Here is a 23,474-nt window from a genome sequence, read left to right on the forward strand (position 1 = left end):
TGAATGCTTGTGAGTGAAATGTAGGCATGGTTTTTTAATATGAATACCACACACTGTAATACACATTCACAGCATTCCTGGCAGTGTTCTGCTCTGCAGATCCTGGCTTTATCATAGGCGGAAGCATTCAGGGGAATGGTGTAAAACCTCAGATGAACCTTCAGAAGCTGAAAATCTTCTTATGTTTACAATTCTCTGTCTACAATCATGACTATACATGACATGAGTACTTTCTTATTTAGACAATTTGTCAGACAAGTCCACAGGTTGCTGTTATACATGTAATGGATAATGGAAATGCAAATAATTATGTTCTTCATAAACCTTTCACTGTTGCACTAACCAGAGAACATCACATTGATTCTTATTACTTCTATTTTGAAAAGAACTCAGGGCTCAAAGTAAGGATAGAAAATCATAGTTCCAGAAACTGTACATGTAAGTTTGAGATATAACAAAGTCCTTTGAGCTTTCCAGGCACTTAAAATGTATGTTGACATCATGAAAGGAAGTCTCCCACTGACACGATTCTTTTTTCCCCCAAACTCACTAAGGTCTAAAATTCATTAAACTTTTTCAAGTCCAAGGCCAAGTATCCTGTATGTAAATACAGTTGGGGGATGCATGAGGTTACTGTTAAAAAAGGAGAGGCCAGCTATTTTAGAATGAGATGCAACTCCTGTAAAAGCAGACCTGAAAGTGTTTAACTTTAAACCATATTTAAAATAAAAGTAATTTCATAACAGTGCTTACATGTTTGTAGCATTCATTTATAGTATTTCCCCTCCATGTCTCCACAGCTGGGCTGTCAGTAGTAAATAGAATTTATCACACACAGCAAACACTGACTAACTGTTCATTAATAGGCCATTTTTTTTTATATGATCAGAATTTAATTCCTTTTTATTTACTGGTGCTAAAAGCTCAGATAAGTGGGGTTTCTGTCTGAGCACTAGAGAACAGCTTTGCTTTGTAAATTCTTACATTTGTCTATGAACCAAATTCTTCTTTCCCTAATAATTTCAATCACAGGCTTTCTCTCTCTGTTTGGTTTGCTAAACAGAATTATCATCATTAGCTTCTTAGCATATTTCCTGTCCTCTCTCCTTCTGCGCATGCATTACTGCTTCCTTTACTGGTATGGTTTCTCCCATTTTCATATCCATCTTCAAACAGATACTTTGTGGTCCATATGAGAGGCACTCAGTTGTCAGGGTCATTGGATAAATACTACAGTCCTCTTAAAAGAAACAACCTTTCTTATTAGTTATGGTGTTTCTGCAGCACAAATGCAGGAAATGTGAGAACCAGATTTTAGGAAAATGCAGCCAAATTTTAGAGAAAACCAGTGATTATTCAGTCTTACCAGTAATTTGCAACAGTGTGGGAAGAAAACAATCTAGATTATTGAATGCTTCTTTACAGACTCTTGGTTGAGAGGGATGAAAAATCCACCAATTTCTGTGCAGAGGTATTCACTGATCTTCTCTCATTTGACACTTTCCTAAGTCAAAGATTTGGGGATCCAACTAGGCAACCTACCCAATATCATGTGAATCAGAGACCATCTGCACACTACAACTGAAGAGATGGCAAACCTTGGGGTGTCTAAAACACACAGATGTCCTCTGCACAGATGAAGCGTGGTTCCATCTATTCAGAAAACACATCATTAAGGCAACACAGAATTAGTTCACAAGAGAGGTGCAAAGAAAATAAAAGATTACATTGTTTACGGTGGCCTGAGCAGTTCTGCTTTTGAAAGAGACTGATTTTACTAGTAGTAGGGGCATTATGATCAGAATGACTAGAATGTTGCTTTTAAATAAGATTAATTGAGCAAAATGAACAGCAGGTAGGAAGCTATACTTGATCTTTATGGAAATATGTAGAACACATTTTATGCTTTTCCACCAGAGAACAGTCGATTCCAGTTGGTGCCAATGTTGTGTGAAATTGTTTGGTGGTGTCTCAGGTACAGTCTTCAAGGGTATCTGTAAAATGAAAAATATTTCAAACACAGTGTAGTAGTCTATAAGAATAAAATATGTGGATCGATTATAATCAGGGATTTACTTGAGATACTTAATTCTGGTGCTGTTTAGAGATGCTTTGTATGAAGGTTTGGTGTCTTTCCTAGCTTAAGCACAGTATCAGGCTCAGAATTCTCTGAAATAGCTATGCACTTCATTTCTCCTGAGTGATTCTCACGCCTGTAATCGAGGGACAATAAGGATGCAATTTTAAGTCCTACGCTTTCCAAGGACAAGCAGTTCTAACAGGTAAGGTTACTGCCGTATGACACCGGTGTTTTGTGAGCGGCAGAAAGCACAGTCGCTGCAAAGCAGAGCAGCCCCTGGGACTCCCCCGGGCAGCCAGGCGTTCGTGGCCGGAGGGGCCGCGGTGTTCGGCTTTTCAAGCCAGGAGCCGAGGGGCAGCACCCGTCTCCCGCGAGGCCGCTCTCCCGGGCCAGGGAGTGCCCGTGCCGCCGGGAGAGCGCCAGGCTGTGCTCCGGCGGGCGGGCGGGGCAGCGGGGGCCCGTCCCGACTGCTGCGGCCAGCGAGAGGCACTCGGTTGCACGACAAGCCTCGTGCCGGCTGGGGCAGCTCTACCTCCGCCCTCCCTCCTCCTCCTCCTCCTCCATTTATTTCTTTTTATCACATTTATTTATTTGCATTCATCGGAATAATAAAAATGAGAAAATCCGAGCGCTGCTTTTGGCTGCTCTCCACCAACCTGTCAGTGACGCAAGCGGAGGGTACTTAAAGGCAGATTAGAGGCAGCAAGACACTAAAAGCCAGCCTTCCTCCCACCACGCAGCGGGTCCGTCGCGCCGCGCCGCCCCACGAACCGAGCGGGCCGGGCCGGTGGCGGCCGCCGCGGGGCCCCGAGCCCAGCCCAGTCCAGCCGAGGCCAGCCCGGCCCAGCCGAGCCGAGTCGGGAGCCCTCGGCACGGCTGCCGCCTCCAGCAGCCTTTCCGCCACGGGACTGCGGGCGGTAGAGAGGCGTTTCTCTTTTGTTTGATCTTCCTCAAAAAGAGGCGGGGGGAAAAGGAAGGAAGAAGTGAAGAGATCCCCTCCGCTTCCCAAAGTCTTTGTCTCCGGATGAACAGCGATGGGGGAATGGACTATTCTAGAGAGGCTACTGGAAGCTGCCGTGCAGCAGCATTCTACTATGATCGGGAGGTAAGGCGGCGGGGAGCAATGGGGCCACGGGCGGGATCCCCCCGTATCAGGGCTGGGCGGCGGCACACGCGGGTCGCTGCTGTGGGGTGCACCCTTCGCGCGGGGCTCCTGCGGTGTGCGCCTTGCGTGTGTGTATCTATGTCTGCAGCACAGGCCACCGGGGCCTAGGGACAACGCGAACGCCGCCGTCCTTGTCCCCACGGTGCAGCGGGCGGGCATCGGGGAGACCCTGCTGCCGTCGGCGTCCCGCGGCCAGAGCGACCCCCTGCCGCTCCCTCCTGTGTTTTCGGGCCCCCCCACCGCCGCCCTTGCGGTTGATTTTTCTCCGGCGGGAGGTCGGGGCGGGCGGCAGAGCTGACTCCCGCCCCAGATTTTTGCCAGCGCGGACTCGCACGGGCGCACACGACTGCGCCGAGGCGATGCTACAGCGGGCTGCACGCCTCCTGAGCGGCAGCGGGGCTGCCGCCGCCGGTGTGACGAGCTGGGCCTGGGCGCCGCGAGCCGAGCCCGGTCAGCACTGGACAGCTCCCGCCGGCGGCGAGCACTGACGGGCTTCTCTGTTCCAGGATCCTGCTGACCGTGGTGGTGATCTTCAGGATACTCATTGTGGCCATTGTAGGGGAGACGGTGTACGATGACGAGCAAACTATGTTTGTGTGTAACACGCTGCAGCCAGGCTGCAACCAGGCTTGTTACGACCAGGCTTTCCCTATTTCTCACATAAGGTACTGGGTGTTCCAGATCATCATGGTATGCACTCCCAGCCTTTGCTTCATAACATACTCCGTTCACCAGTCTGCTAAGCAGAGGGAACGTAGGTACTCCACTGTCTTCCTCACCTTGGAGAGGGACCAGGATTCCATGAAGCGTGAGGACAGTAAGAAAATCAAGAACACGATTGTCAATGGGGTGCTGCAGAACACTGAGAACTCCACCAAAGAGGCAGAACCAGACTGCTTAGAAGTGAAGGAAATCCCCAATCCTGCTATCAGAACTACAAAGTCAAAGATGAGGAGGCAAGAAGGCATTTCTCGATTTTATATCATCCAAGTGGTCTTTCGAAATGCCCTAGAGATTGGATTCTTAGTGGGACAGTATTTTCTGTATGGATTCAATGTCCCTTCCATGTATGAATGTGACAGATACCCTTGCATTAAAGAAGTAGAGTGCTATGTCTCTAGACCCACTGAGAAGACTGTATTCTTGGTATTCATGTTTGCTGTCAGTGGGATTTGTGTGGTGCTCAATTTGGCAGAACTGAACCACTTGGGCTGGAGAAAGATCAAAATGGCAGTGAGAGGAGTACAGGCAAAAAGGAAATCCATATACGAAATCAGAAATAAGGATCTGCCAAGAATGAGTATGCCCAACTTTGGCAGGACTCAGTCAAGTGACTCAGCTTATGTGTGAGGTTGTGACAGAACTGAAACACTGTGCCAGGTGGAACAGACCCAGATACCATTAGAGAAAGGTACATTGCTTAGGCAAGCATTTTATCAAACCACCAAGAAAGCCATTAAGGTATTGGATCCGCACTTACTGAACTAGCTGCAGAATGCAGTGCTATGTAAAAGACTGAAAAAACTGCTATAAACCCATGCTTGATCTAGCCTTACAGCACAGCTACTATTATTCCTACTTTTCTTTCTAATGACTGACAGCGTTACGTGTCGGTGGAACAGCTTTTTGGTCGTTGTTAGGATAAGTTTACAGTTTGGACTGTCTGACTAATTGTTGTAAATGTGTAGAATGTTCATATTAAAAATCTGCAAGGATACTCTATGTGGGGTGGGGTAGGGGAAACTGTTGCAATGTGCAGATGTAAGCATGATTTAAAAGGAGGATAATCGCACTGTAAGGAGCCTGACCACAGCTCAATAAGGATATCTGCGTTCACCTATCTCACAGATGTCTTATTTTGCTTGTCTAAATCACAGAGTTTATTCCTGGTGTGTATTATTAGCTATTTTCTATCATAGTTTGTGCATCAATTAGTTATGCTAAACAATAAACGCTGAATATAATTTTGCCATTTTATTTGTTTGCCTGTCCACACACACACCAGAGACCTTAATCATCTTACATTAGTTGTGATCTGCAGAATATATCAGTACATTTCAGTTTATTCCCTAATATGTGCATGAATAAAATGGAGTTGGTTTATGCCAACCAAGTTATGTATTTACCTACGATCAGCTATGACACACATACCAAAGGAACAGAGTTCATTGCTTTTAACTGTGAATATATCACTTTCTCTCTGCTCTTATTTATATATAAGTGCCATACTTGAAACACCTAACTCTGTACTTAATCAAAAGGTTGTCTTGGGATACCAGCTGGAATAAAGTGATTTTATACTCTCCTTTGTTTATTTTATGCTATTTGTTTAGTCATTGCAATGGTGTAAAAAGCAGCTAAAATCTCTATTGATAAATAAAGTACTTGGCTTTTTTTGTAAGCCAGAGAGATTTGTTCTTCTTTATTCTTGTATACAATTGTAGAAACATACAAGGTCAAAATCGTTTACTTACAACAATTATTCTCCAGGGTTTAAAGTGTCTTGTTGATATTCTAAAGTCTAAGTAAGTGACAAAACCTGGGGTTTCAGGACTATTCGTTATGTCTGTTCTCCTCCTTAAGCAAGCTTTCTCTGTCCTTAAAGCCTGATCCAAAGCCCACTGACACCAACAGCCTTCTTTCTGCTGACACTAAGGGCAACACAGTTGGCTGCCAAGGTCACTCTGGGAATATCTAGAATGCATTTACCTATACATGAAACAATTACAGCATTTCGTCAGGGAATCCAAATAATAACCTCAGCTTTTCTGCCTTACAACTGGTTCAAAAAATACACTGTCCGTGTCTCGTCAACTTACTGATAAGCCACTGGGACAGTCACAGATTAATCAATTTTATCAGCAACCATTTTAATATAGAATGCTAAGTCTAATTTAAGGACCATCTTTTTATTTCTATTACAATCAACAGAAAATTTCCCACTGGCAACAGTAGGAATTGGATCAGGATTAAAAAACTGTACAAGTGCCTTCCTAACTAAACAGTATCTGCCTTTTAAAGGAAAGGGCCAAAATGGTGCTGGAAAATTTGGGGCTCCTTTATAACATAAGAAAGAGGCAGGGGCTCAAAGTCACAAATGGTCCTTTGATTGTATTTTATTTAAAGTCTGAAAATGGATTTTGTGTATTTTGGCTTGGAGATAATGCATATAAACCTTTTCCTCTTGGCTTACAGTAAATTCCTTAACATTCCATTCTTGTGGTTTGCCAGCATTGTCATTTAAAAGAAACGTCAATTAGTTCTTAGATAGTTTATTCATTATCACTTTCATCTGTGGTATTTTTTTTCTTCCAATGTGAAACATAAAAGGACTTTGAGATGTATCATGTTTTTAAAGATTTTAAGAATATTTTTCTCATGTATAAAATGAATAGTTTTTCCAATTTGCTTGTAGAAACCTATAAAGATGGATTTCTCAGATGATTCTTTGTGATATAAATGCACACTGGATTTGCTAGTTGACTGCATGCTCACTGGAAAACTGCATGTTATTTTTAGAAGGACAACATGGCAGCTAAAATCTCCATCTGCAATATAACAAGCTTCTGAAGATTATTATTTGACACACAAATCCAAGTCTCATTTTCATTTTGCAGAGTTCTAGAATGGTTTTCAAAATCTCCCTTTGAATAGATATTGAAAGTAAAAACATTGTTTGACAGTCATAAGCATCTCTTTAATATCGAAGAAATGGAAGATCATGTGCAGAGGGCTTGATCCAGTGCCAATTAAAGTTGAAGGAAAAAACCTCATATTGGATTCACTGGGCTATGGTTCAGATTCAGGATTATTTCCTGATAGGCAGGAGCTCTATTGCAAGTTAGTTCCAGTGGCTGCATAGCAGTGTTCAGTGAAACTCAAGTGAAAGTGCATGTGTTGAAAGCTGTAAAGTTTCAATATCGTAAAACTGTTTAGGTAAGACCAAGAAAGTATTCTTTCTTGTTTTTTAATAGTGCCAATGATTCAGTTTATTCAGTTATTTGTATGCAGTTGCACATTTTGGACTCTGGTAAGTTAAAATTCTTCAGAATTTTCCAAGGAGAAATATATCAGGAAATACAAATATTAGTTTATGTAAGAGGATCAGTGATAAAGTAGGCAAAGACTCATTTTGATAAACAGAAATACCATTTTCATATTTACACTAATTAGTATAAGGGGTTTAATATTTCAGTAGAGAAATTAAATGGTATAAAGAGATCACTTTTTTTAACCTTCCTTTTCAATTGTTATTTTTCATTTCTCACCAACTACTTTTTTGTCATGGACAAGGAAATTATTGCAAACACATTTTTTGTCAAGAGATCATGTGAGAGTCATATGATTAATGCTAATGCTCTGTTTGCACAAAGCTGACTATTCATTTACAGAATAAATGCTTCTAAATTGTCACAGCAATGGAGAGTGTGTTAACTGAACAGAACAGAGTGAACACGAAGCTGAAGGGTGTATTAAAATCAGAGAATGTCTTGGGTTGGAAGGGACCTTAAAGATCATCCAGTTCCAATCCCCCTGCCATGGGCAGGGACACCTTCCACTAGACCATGTTGCTCAAAGCCCCATCCTTGGCCTTGAACACTGCCAGGGATAGGGCAGCAGCAGCTTCTCTGGGCAACCTGTTCCAGTGCCTTATTGCCCTCATAGTGAAGAATTTCTTCTTCTAATATAAATCTCCCCTCTTACAGTTTAAAGCCACTAGCCCTTGTCCTGTCACTGCTTGCCCTTGTAAAAAGTCCCTCTCCAGCCTTTCTGTAGGCCCCCTTTAGGCACTGGATGCTGCTCTAAGATCTCCCCTGAGCCTTCTCTTCTCCAGACTGAACAAGCCCCAACTCTCTCAGCTTGTTTTCACAGGAGAGGTGCTTCAGACCTCTGATCATCATCGTGGCCTTCCTCTGGGCTCTGTCCAATAGCTCCACGTTCTTCTTAAGTGCCCAGACCTAAATGCAGTACTTAGGACTTGCTCCTGCTCCAGTGAAATAAATTGTTCATTAACATCTACAGAAGAATCAGACATTAAACCCGAGTTCATTGTATACCCTGTTTTGTACTGGTGGACAGTACTGTAAGCCATCATACACGCAAACATAAAAATTATGTTCACTAAGCTTTTGTGGAAAACTGCAACAGAATCTAGTACATGATTGGTTCTGTGGAATTTTAAAATTTACATAAAATAATGATATTATGTCTTTTGTACATTGGCTTGATCTTGAGCTTCTCAAACCTGTGTGAATTAAAAAAACTATTTACATAGGGGTTATGAACCATTTCACTAGGTATGTGTAAACTGCAATTCTACAAAAAGATTTAAAAAAAATGTGAAAACTAGATAAATTTTTATATGGGGAAGCTGAATTGACTGTTCCCATAAATAGTTCATTTTCAGAGACTGTTGACTTTTAAGAAATATGAGGGTTTTCATATTTCTTAAGGAAAATCTAAAGAACAAAGAGATCAACTGGGATGAATGTATCACAGAAGTGGCGATATGGATTTTAATTTGTTTTACACTAGAAAAGCCAGAAACACTCGGAAACACCAAAGTGGACTCAGTGCTTGTCCTGCTTTATATCTAATAGGATAGGACATATGTGTTGCTATGTAGAACAATAGGAAAAGGTGCATGTGAAATCTTAAGGTTAAATGTGAGGAAGAACTCTTTTCATGCACATCTGAAATAATACATTTCTTGTAGGGCAGGAGGATGGACCAGGTGGATATTGTCCCTGCATAATTCTGGCTTTATTTTGTTTTAATATAAATGTTCTGCCTTATTCCTTCAGTGAAACAGGTTAGAGGATTTATTTGGTGTACACATACAGAAATGGGAATAAAAAAATTGAGACATTTGAGGAGAAAACAGGCATAGGTTTTACTCATTTAGGGTCTGGTCTTGTTCATCATGAATTCAAGGATGAAACTGTTTCCCATAGGGCCAAGTCAATTCCCAGCTGGGGGAAATTTTAGTTCCATTATTTAATGAGACTAACAGAGGAGATAATACTATTTCTGTATTGCACACCCATCCCTGCACATTTTGGGATACATTTCCCAGAAAGTCTATTTTATTGTAACCTTCCAGATAATGTACTAACTTAGTACCAGTTACTAATGTCAGATTCTAAACCCCACCATCCTCTCAACGAAACTCTGATAACATCTCTGTAAAGAAAAATTGCCCTAGGAAGTGCTTCATATTATGTCTATTAAAATGTACTTAAGAAGTCAATGAAGAGTCAACAGACCATGAAATAAGTGCAGATATGGACAATTCCATACCGCTGCATTAATACTAAACCATACATATACATGTTTATATATATAGCTAAATATATGCATGATATTTAAAAGAATTTTATCTAAATTATATTACTGTGTTATAGATTGAATTTCAGATATAAATAGAGAAGACAAAATAGAGAAAAACCTTGTAAGTAATGCACAGGCATGTATTCTTACAGCTATGTGTAATGATATTTAGACATTTATTTTTATTTCTTTTTATTTATATATATACATATTAATTTATGTATATTTTTTGTTTCTAAATTTATAAATTTAGATATTTGACATCTAAAAAACCCCAACAGTCACCCTTTTCCTGTGAAACTAGGGCTATGGCTAAACTAATTACTTTAGCAAGTTTAACTGAGCACCTCAGTATCTAAACTTCAAGAAACTTGTCTTCATTGCATTAAAATCTATCAGCTTTTACTAGTGGTGACTGAAATACAGGATGAATCAGATCTCTAGCTTGTGGCAACCCACAATGACTCTCTGATGTCCCCTCAAAGTGAGAATTTCTCCTGTGTTCAACAGAGTGTGAAAGTAAACCAACTTTCTACTCATCTACCTCTTTTTGTGTACGAGGTGTGGCCAGAAAGGACAGAGAAAGGTTGCCAGTAACTGGAGAATAATTAATACATCCTGCAGTGATTAAACAATTTTGGACTTTTATTTTCTTTCACTGAAAACATCATTTGCTGCATATGGTGTAGCTATAAATATATTCCATGGTACATCATTAAAAGTAAATTTAATTCTTGAAATATTTTATGACATTTCTAATGTAATCATGATCAATACTTTCTTTTTTTTTTTTTCAGAGAAAGGTCAAAAGATTGCTGGTTAAAATTGGTTCAGCCTCTACTTTTTAACAAGTGTTTTGATAATTTATCCTATACTTTAAATTTGTTAACAAAGATATTTTTTTGGAGAAGCTCTAAAGTAAATACTTATTTGCCCCAGTAAAGCAGCAATGCCTCTGGCAGAGATGGTTTCCTTTTCAATGACAAGCTTTATTTGTCAAATCTATACTTTTTTTTTAGAAAATTTTACATTAAGCAGGGATTTTATAACATTTTAGAATCACAGGTTGTGAAGAGATAAGATTAAGGAAGCATATATAAGAGAAAAATGAGGAAAAAAGTAATGGTTTGTAGATATTAAGGAAAAACAGGTGGGCTATGGACCTACCTTTTCTACTTATTTTGCAGTTTAGGGAGAAAAAAACATCTAGAACACATCCATGAGCAAATATACAAGATCTGTTGCATTATCTCCTATGTAAGCAAAACAATTCTAGAAATTGTTTACAAATATTTTGCAGCTTTTATTTGGAGACTCTGGTATATTACACTGTCTAAAGCCATCATGAGTACTAATGTTGCTAGCTTCATGCCCAACTTCAGTGAATTTAACATATCTGGTACTTGACATGGTTATCTAGCAGATTTTGAGTGATCAGACTTAAAGCTTCACATTAAAGGGTGACTTATGATGAACATGTGTTATAAATGGAATTACTGCATGGTCAGAAGAACTTAAAGGGGCTTTCACATCTGCACTGCATGTGATATACAAGAGATTCAGGTGTTTATGTATGTACAGCTTCTCAGAGGGAAGAGTCCATGTCTGACATTGTTAAATGCCCACAAGCTAGTGTACTTGAGCAATATTTCGTTTGTGTATATATAGAGATAATGCATTCAACTCTCTACCACTATTTTCTCATATAGAATTTTCTCACATGCAAGTGGGAATATAACTTGAAAGAGCAAGGAAATAATTTTAAATATATCCGCTATATATTTGTACTAATTTCTCCAAAGTGAAACACTTCATAATTCTATTTCCTGAAACTCTGAGTTTTCTCTATTTATAAAAGGGGTGGAAATACATTTCTAAAGAAGATGCAAATTTTCTACATTAATTTCACATTGGGTTTTTCTTAGGTTTTCATTTATGGTTCAAATTTTTTTCATGTATTCTTCAATTTAATATTCTGGTTATTATTTGGATTGTGTCTTCAATATGTGCAATTTTCTGTTTTTCTTTTAAAATTATCATAACTAAGATTCTGCACATATTTTAAGGTATTGTGATTTCTAAAGAGTGTCAGCAAATACAGTATTTGTTTTGTTAAATCTGAATGAGGCAGGCAGACAGTTATGTATCACTGGAATTGTGGATTAAAAAAAAAAAAGAAAGTTTTTATTTAATTATTATTCCATTTTAAGAAATTGTGTCTCTTGCATTTATTAATGTAATTTTTATGTAAGTGAGACTGAAGATTTTCTCTGCCTTCAGCTACATGGTGTACATCTCAGATTCTGGCTTTCTTTATATCAGTAAGACCAAAGACCACCGTGTATGAACAACCAAGGGAATCACATTGTTCTTTATGTGGGATATATTAAAAACCCAAAAAAGAAGTGAATTTTAGAGTGCTGTTGATCATACAAATAACATATACTTAATGAAATCAGTCTTCAAGGTTTAATCACACATAAATGAATAGATAACGTATCTTCAGACTTACTAACAAAAAGTCAGTGTTAGTTACTACTGAGATGTTTTTGTTCTAAACTCATTAATTTCTAAATTTCTCAAATGATCACTTAAAATCCCTTAATATGATGCAAAGATTGGAACGTAACTGTGAAATTGGCCCATCTTCTTAAGCTGCTGAAACACAAATGATAAATACATCTCTGTTGATAAGAGACTGCTTTGCTTGTACACATGTACTCTTCAACTCTGACTAGCACACAGCCGAGAGTGAAGGGGCTTTAATTGCATAAGATTTATTAGACTGCAGTAAGAGTGTAGATGGATAAAATATTTTTAGTATGATATTCTGAATTTGGCAGCATGACTCCTATTAATGTTGATGGAGTTGTACAGCTGAATCATAGTGTATTAAGCAGAAAATATTCATCCCTGCTGTTTGCTCAACAACTTGACCTTTTTACTGTAAATTAATACAATATTTTGAATTCACTTTAAACTAATCAAACTTTGAGGCCCTCCTGTACTTTTTTCATGAAAACACATATCAGGGAGAAGCTAGCTTGTCAGCATGAGCATATGGTTATCTAAATTTAGCCTGTTTTATTGAAAAGGTGTCAAATTTGAAACATTGAAACTGTCACACCATTGGAATAGCAGCTTACACTTTGCAGTATTGCAGGGTTTATAATGATGCACTGTGCCAAAGAGCTATTAAGCACTGGATATTTGATCCTCTCAGTATTGAAAAGTCTATGAATTCACTCCCTGATTGTTTCAATAACCTTCTTCTTTGAATAAGAGAATAAAAGGAATCATGCCAATAGCATAGTCGGGAGGTCTGGCTATGATAAGGTCCCTGACCATGCTCTCTCCTTCACAAATATGTGATCTTCTATAACAAAAATACAGAAATGGAACTGTGTTTGATAGTCCTAGTCAAACAGGACTTCTGCTCAGAAAATTCCCCTGCTATTCTGCCATAATACTGCGAATGATACTACAAGGCTGTGACAGCTACAGTAAGGCTGCTCCACTCCTCTGTGCAAATATTTAAATGTAATTAGCACCTGAGTGGCCACTGGTTGAGTTCCTGTCTTGAAGATACTGTATGGCTTGAGTATATGTTAAAAAGAGCTAAACCTCTTAATATTTTTTTGACAGCATGACTCCATGCAATTACCTACCATGAGGTAAAACTCTCATTCAAGCAGCCATGTTTTCTTTAAGTTTATCCCAGGACAGTGGATCATATTCTCACAGGAACTAAAAAAAATGCAAAACTGGCTCCGGTTTGTTCAGCAGCATAAGCAACACCACAGGAGAGAGAGAACAGGAAGAGCTGGCTTTGCCAGTTTTCTGCTGCTAAGGAGAAGTGGGGAATTAAAGCTGTGATTGCAGCTTGTCCTTGCTTTCACCCCTGTCCTCACTTCTGAGGCAGCTCTCACTTTGCATATGTGGTTGTTCCCCAGACCCAGCAGCTGTGGTAAGATCTGTGGTTGTACTGGTTCATCTGTCCTGCTTGCTGGTGCCTTTGTAGGAACTACAATGGGTCCAGCAACAGAAAGACCCTGGCAGTTGGTAGTTCTTGCTTGTGCTGGGTTGGCTTCATTGTCTTCAGCAACACAGCAAGCATTTTTCTTGTGCAAGACAGCTGCCTATATCATGGCCAAGGCAATGCTTGATAATCCATGCATTCAGTCTGTAGTGCAAAAAAAAAAGATTTAATAAACACAAAGTTTTATGAAATTAAGGCTTAATGTCTTAGTTGCTAAAAGAACACATAAGAGAATTCTTTATGTTGGATCAGTCATCCAGAAATGCTGATATATTACAAAATTAAAGCATATTTCAAGTTGAATTCTACCTAAGAAAATCCAAGGGTACTTCTGCCAATGCCACATGTATATGAAAGAGTAAAAAAAAAAAAAAGCCTAATTTTCTAAAAAGTTCCCCTTTATTTTAAAATAAACCACTAAATATGAAAGAGATCTTCCTTCTTTAATTCTGAGGAGCATAATATGCAATTTTCCCCTTGATATTTTTTTTTACTATTTTTTATAACACCTTTTCTGACATTCAGCATACTCAGAGCTCCAGGATAGTTCAACACTGAAGATGAACATACTTAAATGCATAAATATCCACAAGTGAAAAAACGTAAAGTTCGAAAAGTTTTTGAAAGAAGAAATATGTAGTTGACTGCATTCCCTAGAAGGACTTTGAACGGTTTTCTACATAGAATTTATCATGAAAAATTTTAAACAAGTGCCAGAGGAGACTAATTTAAACATTTAAAGAATGGGGGAGTGAGTTAAGATACTCAGTAAAAGCTATTTAACATATTATTAGGTGAATACATGTTTTGCTGGATCTGACAGCCCTGAGATGGGTGAAGCTGTTTCAGCTCAGTGCCCCAGAACGAACCTGTAACAAGACTGAGCATGTAGTTGCAGTAAGCACATGCACACAGTGCACACACATATACATCCTGAGTGTACATGCCTGGCCACGTGGATCAGACAGACATACAAGAACACTCAAGTGGACCCTATCCCCACTACCCTGTCTGGCTGCTGCGGATAGATGTGCACTAGTGGAAATATATGTGCATATATACACATGCATGCAACTTGGATCCCTCTGGCAGCTAGGCTCAAACACTCGGTCTGCCCAGCAGCTGCCCGTGTATCCTGGTTTCTCCCCAGTTGCTGTCACCTGGACATGGGAGCACCTGAGGTTGCAGCCCCTCTCCAGCTGCTGGTGTATACCCCACACTTGCACACAAATGAGCAAGTATACACCCCCAAAGCTGGCCAAGACTCCCCTGGTCCCCTTTCTGTCCTTTTTTGTGGGTATGCAGAAGAGCTTTGACCAAATCTTTAATAAGATATAGATGCGTCTTTTAAAAACTTTACTATTCTGTCAGAGCCTAGAGCAGAAATGCATGATAAGAAACTTCTAGAATTGCCTCAGATGGATCTGTGCAATGTCCTGTAACTTATTTCAAACTGCTGAAGAAGAATTTTTAACTAAAATGGTAAGTTTTGTAAAGAAGAAACTGAGCAATGCGAATATGGAAGTTTTTTTTCTTATTTTGCAAAGCTAGTCAATCACTTTTTGCCATTTCTTTCCTCAACTAAGTGAAAGTATTTCGAAGAAACTTGAGTGCAAGTTGGTTTCATATCTCTTAAGGAATTCAGTCCTGATGAGTCTCCTGCAGAGAAGAGGAACTGAGAACTGAGGCCAGCAACTTCTCAATCTCAGCTGATTCTTCTGCAATAGCTGTCAGCACGCTTAGATCCAGTTCTCAGTCAGCAAAGTAGCTTCTGTCCTTCAGTGGCATGTGCTAAATTGCTTTCCTGGATTGAGACATCATGCTCTTTGGCTAAATCAAGAAGAGGAATGCCATGGCTTCTGTAAAGGCAGTAGAGTTTCTGAGCATTTAGCATCATTCGTATCTAAAGTTTTCATATTAGAGATGAAAAAAATTACCCTTTTATCTATAGTTTATTTCCTATGATTATATTCTTATTGACAACTATGTTATTAACAGTACATAATGAAAATCAAAATCTGGAACATTTAGACCATCTCTGATTAAAGCATCTTAAAACCATGAAGGGATAGATAGACCTGTCTTGTTGCTATTGTTCTATTTTCATTTGTTTTATTAATCTGTTTAGTTCAAATGATAGATTGTATTTCAGCCCTTACTCTTTTACCTCAGTCTCTATTTTTCAGCTTGTTGGCTCTTGACAGGCACATAAGAAAGTATTGAAAGCACATAAAATGCCTCTCATAAATGTTCTGTTAGAATCTCAGCAATCACTTGAATAATTTTGCACTGTTTTATTACAGATGGCAGGTCTGGGTTTGCTCTGAAGCAGACAGCAACTCACTGCCTGCCCGCTTGCAAAGGCAGCGCAGAAAGTGCAGCATGCACAGAACAAATATGAGGACATAAAACACCTGAATGAGAAAGAATGTGCAGAAATATTTGCAGTATTGGTTGTCTGTTGGACACCTTTCACCAGTGTACAGAGGTAATAACTCCATGGAGATCTGTAGGCTCAGTGCAGACTCCCATTTTCACCATTTTATATGAGAACCAAGTCTGGCACTGTTTTAAAAACAAGCAGTGTCATAAAAATATAATTCAGATTAAATTTATTCTGTTGTGCAATTGTCACATCTTTACGTCAATATGAACTGTATGACACTTCAAAATGAATATGACAGCTGTCATTTTTATTCTGGTCACATTTTTGGTCAGCTTGCTAGTTCCCAATTAAACTCACATATGTGTCAAAATGTTTATATATATATTGTGAAGATCTGAGGTTGTATTGACTCCCTCTGTGTTTAAGCTGCCCTTTCAATCTTTACAAAAGGAAACAGTATAATAGATCCTGTTCACTGCACAGATGTCTCAGGCCTTCACTTCCATGTGGACCGGTCTTCAACAGCTGCTCTGCTGTGGGTTTGTTTTGACTTCACAGATATGCTCAGATGCTGTTAGGAGCTGGCTGCAGTGTCAGGGAGCTCACACCATGCTGTTAATGTCTGCTGAGTGCCATATTCCTGAGGCTCAATGGCCTTGGTTTAAGCAACTCAGGTGTCATTATACTCCACTGTGGGTGATTTAGAGACGTTATCTTTGTCGTGGTTTAAAACCTAGCCAGACAGCTTGTTCACTCACTCCCAGTGAGTGGTGCTGGGCTGGAAGCAATTGATGCAACGTCTTATGTACAAGTAGCAGTCTGGATGACAGACTGGGAAAAAACATCGCAAGGACAACTTACACAACATCAGTAAAATCGTTAGCAGAGTCTAAAATAAAAGTTAGAGGAAAATTCAAGGCCTATTAACTAAAAAGTATCTTACTCTAGCTGGTGTTCTGCTGTTAATGGTGGGTAAGCCCTTGTTCTTAATTAGAAAGCTGTTCAAGCGTCTATTTGAATCCTTTTGTTAGCTGATAGATTGCCTATCACATATTTAGTCACATAGATCTAGGTCATTAACTTTAAGCAACTCAGTTTTGCCAGGTTCATGATTGTTCACTTTTGTAGCTCATATATGAGTTACATTACAAAATCACGTTGTTACTAAATCAATCACATAATGTAATTCCAAGTCTTCTCCTACCTGGCATCCCTTTAACAAAGCACCATGACCAAAAGACTATGTGTGGTGCTTCTGATCAACTGAAAGCTGTTTCAGAGTGATTTTTAGCAAAATGGTCCAAAATCTTCCCTAAAGCTCTTTACCAAGTTAAACTGTTATATTAAACTGTTATATTAAACTGTTGTTAGGAATTATTTTATTCAAGTAAAGATCCTGTAGTTAAATAGGTTTCACACATGCTTCTCCTATGGTCTGCCTTACAGGGCTGCAGGAAAAGGAGTAAACTGAAAACAAAATAGCAGCAGTACTTTCAACTTTGGGCTTTGCCCCTTATGCCTACAGAGGTGTTCATGACTCTACAAATACCCTGGAAAAGTAAAGCAAGATCTAAGAGTGAAATAAGCCTGTACATCTGTGAAATGGCAAGACAGAGAGACAGGTAGCCCTTCTTGGACAGGATTAGCCATGGTAGAGGATTGTCAGCTCATCTCGGGTCAGAGGCTGCACACAGTTCAAAGCCTGACAGTCACCTGGAAGTCCTGCTGTCAGATCAATCTTTGGATTGGGAAAGGAGATGTTAAATTCCCTGAAAGGCATGTAATGTTTTTATGCATGATGAAAGTTGTGACACTGCCTATGGCACTTCTGCATGGAGCCAGCACTTGATGCTGTTGAAGGTGTTACAATTTAGGACCCAAAACTTGATCAGGAGTATGCCAGTTTCTGTGTGTAGGGAGTCTGACCACTATCTGTAATCCTGGACAAAAAGAAGCATTTAAAATTTCAGTTCATTAATTGGCTCTAATCCTTTAAGTCCAACCCAAGGATGCTTATAAGACAATAATGTGTAATTCATCAGCTCTCCTGAGCAAAAACAGATGAATAGACGCTAATCTTATTATGCAAAAATCTTGAAGGTGAAAGAACTGAGGATTCCAAAAATACTCTCCATATGTAGTGTGGTGACACCTGATGAGAGCTTGATGTCAAGGCAAAAAGTGAGATATGCATCTAATTGCAGCCTTCTAGCTTCTGCAAAATTATTTGGGTGGATTACCAGTTATCAGCTTTGCAAGCACACTTTTTCTAACCACCAAATAAAGCTTTCATCTTAGTGAACAATGGATTGTAATCTTGCACTTGCTGTTTTTATTTCCACAAACAATGTATGTGCATATGAATTTGTACCAACTTCTTGTGAAAACTGCAATCAATATTTTTGTTTATAATAAGTATTAAAATAAGCTTTTGTTTTTTCAAAGTTACTATCATTTTACTGAATACAGACTCTCCCCTTAAATGTTTTTCAATTTGTAAGGGATGCAAATTCCAGGTACTTTTTGGAAATCTGCTTGAAAGAAATTTCAGAATTCTTCCCCTGGTGAATAACCCTCTTCAGCTTAAGTCATTCCATTGACCAGTTTGCTTAATTTATCAAGTTGCATTTGAAAATGAAAGCCTTGTACCTCATTTGTTCTCATTTATTCTTCCGCTGAACTGGAAGAGATTGTTGAATGGTTCCTTGGTGCAAAGTTGATTTCAGTAGCTTTGCTACTGTGTCTTTAGACTTATCAAAGAATAATAACCACTTCTTGTCACTTTCTTGATTATTCAGTGGATATTGCACACAAGCACAGCTACATGATTAGTATGCTGCATTTCCACTCTATACCTGGTGAAGCAAATGGTTCTGGCTTGTCTGTGTGACACAAGTATATAAATTCATAGCAGATCATTGTCCTGACAGAATATCTTCCAGTAATATTTGCTAACAGTAACAATTCCATTTAGTCTTTAATCAGCCTTATTTGTTTACAATGTTACTCTTGCCTCTATTGTGGTCTCTCAACCAGCACATGCCATTTCATACTGTTGTTCAAGTTATGTTCTTTAAACTGTCTGATTTCTTTTTTTTTAAACTAAATGTCTGCTTGTGAAAGAATCATGAATTGTACTAGGACACTGCAGGTCTTTCAAACAAAATGGTCTTGCTTATAAAGCAACCGTGAGGTACTATGGAGCTAAAATCTGATGAAAGCTGCAAAATAATTCATCAACAGCTCTATGGCATGAGCATCTAAGGCCAGGCCAGAAAGAAAAAATCCTGTGGTTATCTTACTCCTTTAACTGACTGGAAATAATCATCCTCTTTACCAAGAAACTTCTATGAATATTCCTTATAACTTAACAAAAATCTAACCTGCTTTATATAAATACCTGGTTTGTTCTATCATTAACTGCAATAAAAGAGAGAAGAAACCCCAGAAGGGAAGAATGGACAGGGAAGTCTATGAAGCAACAGTTCTAATAATTTGTTCTTTGAAAAAACTTTTGTTTATTGAAACTAAGTAAATAGTTCATTTGCTTGTTTGAATTTTGTACAGTGTCAGAGAAGAGTCGTTGTTAGACCTACAATGCAGGAAAAAATAAGGTGAAGAATCTTGAGGCATATCCTTGACATCATTATAAAGTTAATTCTGATTTGCTAAACAAAACATGAGGATAAAACCAGAAAAATAGAAGATGATGATTTACAATGTATAAAAGATACTTTTCATATTAAATGTAGTTATTTCTTATATCTGATTATTCTATGAACAATTACATTCATATAAACTTATTGGCTTTCTGTTGGTTATGTATCTGCATCTTGGAGTAGAATTTGGTCCAGTGACTTCATCTGCTGTCACATAAAGTAACTATATTATTTTGACAGAAAAATCCACAGGAAGAAAGATGCATATATTTGTGTGAATTAATTTAAGTACTGCAGGACGGGATTTAATGATTAAACAGACTGTGTTCTCTGGTAAGAAAACAGGTACCAGATGGTATGCATCTCAAAATATGTTTGCTCTATACCTGTGGGTTTTGAAGTAAGATATAACCTTCCTAACATCTGGCATACCGCCTCAGGACATCTGAACGTGCACAAAGTGGGAAGATATTATCAGATTACAAAAGTCTATGCTGAGTAAATTTAATCTGTATTTTGTAGAGATAGTGGCATGAAATAGGCACATCAACAGAATACCAAAAAATACCACTTTTATGTAGCATTTTGTATATAATTTGTAGATTGCCAGCTGTGCAATACCAGCTTTCTTAGAATAGCTACAAATGTCATATATAATTTATTATGTAGTTTCCATTGCTAGACAGAAAAATGTACACTGGGAGTTATCTAAAAATGTGTTGACATGCAGGCTTATATATAAATAATAAATACTTTTTACCATCTCCTAAGGGAGCTGTCAGAGAACTCCAAAAACCTACAGTATTTTTTCTTTTTCAGTAGGGTTGACATTTACGGCATTATTCTTCCAGTCCAGCACAGGATCTGCATAAGTATATATGCATCAATAACTCCACAGAGCTATCTTATAGAACCATATATTGTGTTTAACTACTGGGAAGGTTGTGTTTACACTGCACACTGCAGTAGTAGAAAATACTGTAGTGACTATAAGCCTAACTTTCTTGTTGGGCTACTCGGGGTGTTTAACATGGGGTTTTCACATGGGTAGCTTTCCTCTTGAACCTCAAGCTAGCTCAAGTGCCTCCTCAGAGCAATTTAGAGTGCTGAGAATCTTGCTTCCAAACTGGCCAGTTCCACAGGATATTGACTTCTTGTTTCAAAGTTCCTAGAATATCCAGATTCTGTAGCACATGGAATAACATAGTTGTAATTATGTGACTATACGAGTTGATTTTTTTTATACCTAACAGCTGCCTGAAATATGTAGGATTTGGGTTTGGTTTTGGGTGTTTTTTTCACTGTTAGAGTGGGTAAAGCATTTTTTTCTGAATAAAGAGCACAGGAAAAACACACTTTTCTTCTATTGCACCTGTGCTGGTGTATTGGGTTGCCTGGTTAAACAGTTAATTAGTCTGTAGCCAGAAGTGTGAGAGGAGTAGGCAGGCTGATATCCACACTGGACTGACTTTGACTCCCCACTGCAAATGAACAGCTGAGGAGCCTGAAGCTAAGGCTTCAGGGAGAGAAGGCAGTAATAGGTCTGATGCCATGCTGAACAGCCTGGAGGAACTGGTGGAATCTCTTCATGCAACTGGTGTTTAACATGTATTCCAACCACCATTCAGATGGTTTGTGCTCTGGTGTTTGGTTGTAATCTGAATACCCAAAGAAGAGCCTGACATGGCCTGACAGAGATATTTGGCCAGGATAGCTGCTGCCTTTACCATATAAAAGTGTCTTAGGTTTTCTAATAAAAACTGACTGATATAATGTCATGTTTTTGGGCTCTGAAAGTATTGTGAGAAAATTCTGATGGAAAATCACCTGACTATGTACATAAAAAGTTGAACAAATACTTAAATGACAGCTTGAATATGAATACTTTCCTAAAAAATTATGGTTAGATACTTTGCCACATTGTGGCCTATGAGTTTGGATATTTGGGATATTAACCCAGTGTTATTAAGCTTAATAGGAACTAAAGACTGCAACGGTTTCATTTGTCAGTTTTGTTCAATGGAATTTTTTCAACAACAGTAGGATGCTTACTGGAATTACTGCTTTGCATCAACATTTTTCCTGTGTTCAGTCTGAAAATCAAAAGCCTGAAAACAATCTCAGCTTTAGGTACACATTTCTTAAAACGTAAAAAATTACTCAGATTAGTTGTTTTTTGCTTCTCTATTACCAGTGTCTAAAGTAATATTTGATAAGAGACGAAACTACATTGGAGAAGGTTTTTCCCTTTTCCTTGTATTCTCAGGTGCTGACACTTGAGCAGTTTTGTTGACAGCACCTGTTCCAGATATTATAACAATATCTGTGTTTCTAAGTATGACCGTCCAACACTGGTGATAGAGAAATGGTGTGCCATTCACAAATGAATCACAGTAACTTAGTTCAGTACAAAACCTAATGAATAGAGGAATAAATGTTGCACTGGAAACATTGTTTTGATTCAGACTTTAAATGAAGCAGCAGTCTTTCCTTTTCCTTTATATCAATTGGTAAAATTATATAGCAGAAATCCACTATGTGATCATCTCCAGTCTTTGTACATTCTCCCAAATTCAGTCTGAGGAATAGTATGTAGCAGTTATGACACTGTCATGGTTAAAAGCAAGGCTGTTCAGTCTGAAGCCTGGTCGTGTTGAGGGCAGTTATTTAAATTCTGGTCTTGTTTCAGTTTAATGTAAAAACAGAGTGACATGAGCATTTTCTGTCCTTCACCACAGCTGGGGGAATAGGCATTGTCAGCTGCAGCACACTGTCAATTTGGAAACCTGCCATTATGCTGAGAAAAACGTTATGGCTTGTCTAACCTTGCTGTTTCTTGGGGGCAGGTGGACTTGTGGGCCAGAATGCTGGCTTGGCGAATCACGAATGTTAGATCTCTGTGAGCCATTTTAAAGGCTCTGTTTTCAAACATCGCTTATTCAAGCAAGTTATGTAAATAATTAACAAAAAAAAAAAAAGAAAGGGTAGGTGGATGAGGGCATGGGCAGGTCAGTAGACTCAATTATTTTGCTTTCTTGACAGGCAGTAAAAGCCCAGTAGGACACAGAGAGGCAGTATGACTCTAATTCTGTGTTCCTCTTCGGAGGGTCTTGTCTTCCTCCTGTCTCAGGGAGATTGCTGCTTGCCTGCTCAAGTGAGCTGCTTTTTTGAGATGATCTAAATTGGACTCTCAGAAGCAATATTCTGAGACTAGCCAGAGAGAAGTGCTAGCACCTTGCGCCTCTCAAATGCACTTCTGTTTCTGCTCCCATTGGAAGAGTAAGAGAGGTATTAAGGTCAGCCGGTATAGCAAGTTGTCCTGTTTCCTCTGAACTGTGAAGGAGACTTTTGACTGATTGTTGTTGAAGGAAGGTGACCAAAGCGGTAATAGCAGCCTTATATGAAAAATATCCACCTTTCAAGTGGGTAAATGTCTCTTTGGGAAGGAAATGTTAACTGTTGGTCATTGCAATTGTGAGACTTTAGACTGGGATTCATAACATCTGTGTTTTATTTTTAACTGTAAAAAACACACCATGAGAGTGGTATCATAAAAGACTGACTATCTTCAACTTGCCTACATGAGGGTACCAGAAAAGATGAATTGCAGTGGTGAGAAAAAATGATAAAAACTCCTCGCCTAGTTTTTTGAGGACAATGGAATCTCTATCCTTGCACTTCATCTCAGTGTAATTAACAGGGATGCCATACATAATTATTGAGCTAATATGCTCATAGTAGGCTAAAGACTGAAGGTATGACAGGCATATTTTGTAGGTTAGGCTTTCCACATCTCCTGTGGTTGAAAAAAGAGA

General features: G+C 38.8%; 1 protein-coding gene across 2 annotated transcripts; it reads left to right on the forward strand.

Moving 5' to 3' along the window:
• The first annotated feature begins 2,972 nt into the window (after positions 1–2,972).
• GJD2 (gap junction protein delta 2) lies at positions 2,973–5,646 on the forward strand. 2 transcript variants are annotated; one of them, XM_057420105.1, is made up of 2 exons: positions 2,973–3,185; positions 3,752–5,646. In XM_057420105.1, exons 1-2 carry the CDS (start codon positions 3,115–3,117, stop codon positions 4,593–4,595), a joined length of 915 nt encoding a protein of 304 aa, XP_057276088.1. In that variant the 5' UTR covers positions 2,973–3,114; the 3' UTR covers positions 4,596–5,646. The 2 variants fall into 2 exon arrangements, with proteins under 2 accessions (XP_057276088.1, XP_057276089.1); XM_057420106.1 differs by having other exon boundaries at positions 3,911–5,646.
• The last annotated feature ends 17,828 nt before the right edge of the window (positions 5,647–23,474 follow it).

Source organism: Pezoporus wallicus, unplaced genomic scaffold (genome assembly GCF_028554395.1).
Source record: "Pezoporus wallicus isolate ANWC-B61680 ecotype Strahan unplaced genomic scaffold, APGP_CSIRO_Pwel_v1 contig_5418, whole genome shotgun sequence".
In the NCBI taxonomy this organism is placed as follows: domain Eukaryota; kingdom Metazoa; phylum Chordata; class Aves; order Psittaciformes; family Psittacidae; genus Pezoporus; species Pezoporus wallicus.

Bases quoted from the DNA above. Each gene is read 5' to 3' on its own strand.
- GJD2 (XM_057420105.1), top strand. From the start codon at position 3,115: ATGGGGGAATGGACTATTCTAGAGAGGCTACTGGAAGCTGCCGTGCAG. The intron at 3,186-3,751 runs GTAAGGCGGCGG...TCTCTGTTCCAG, and splicing joins CATTCTACTATGATCGGGAG to GATCCTGCTGACCGTGGTGG.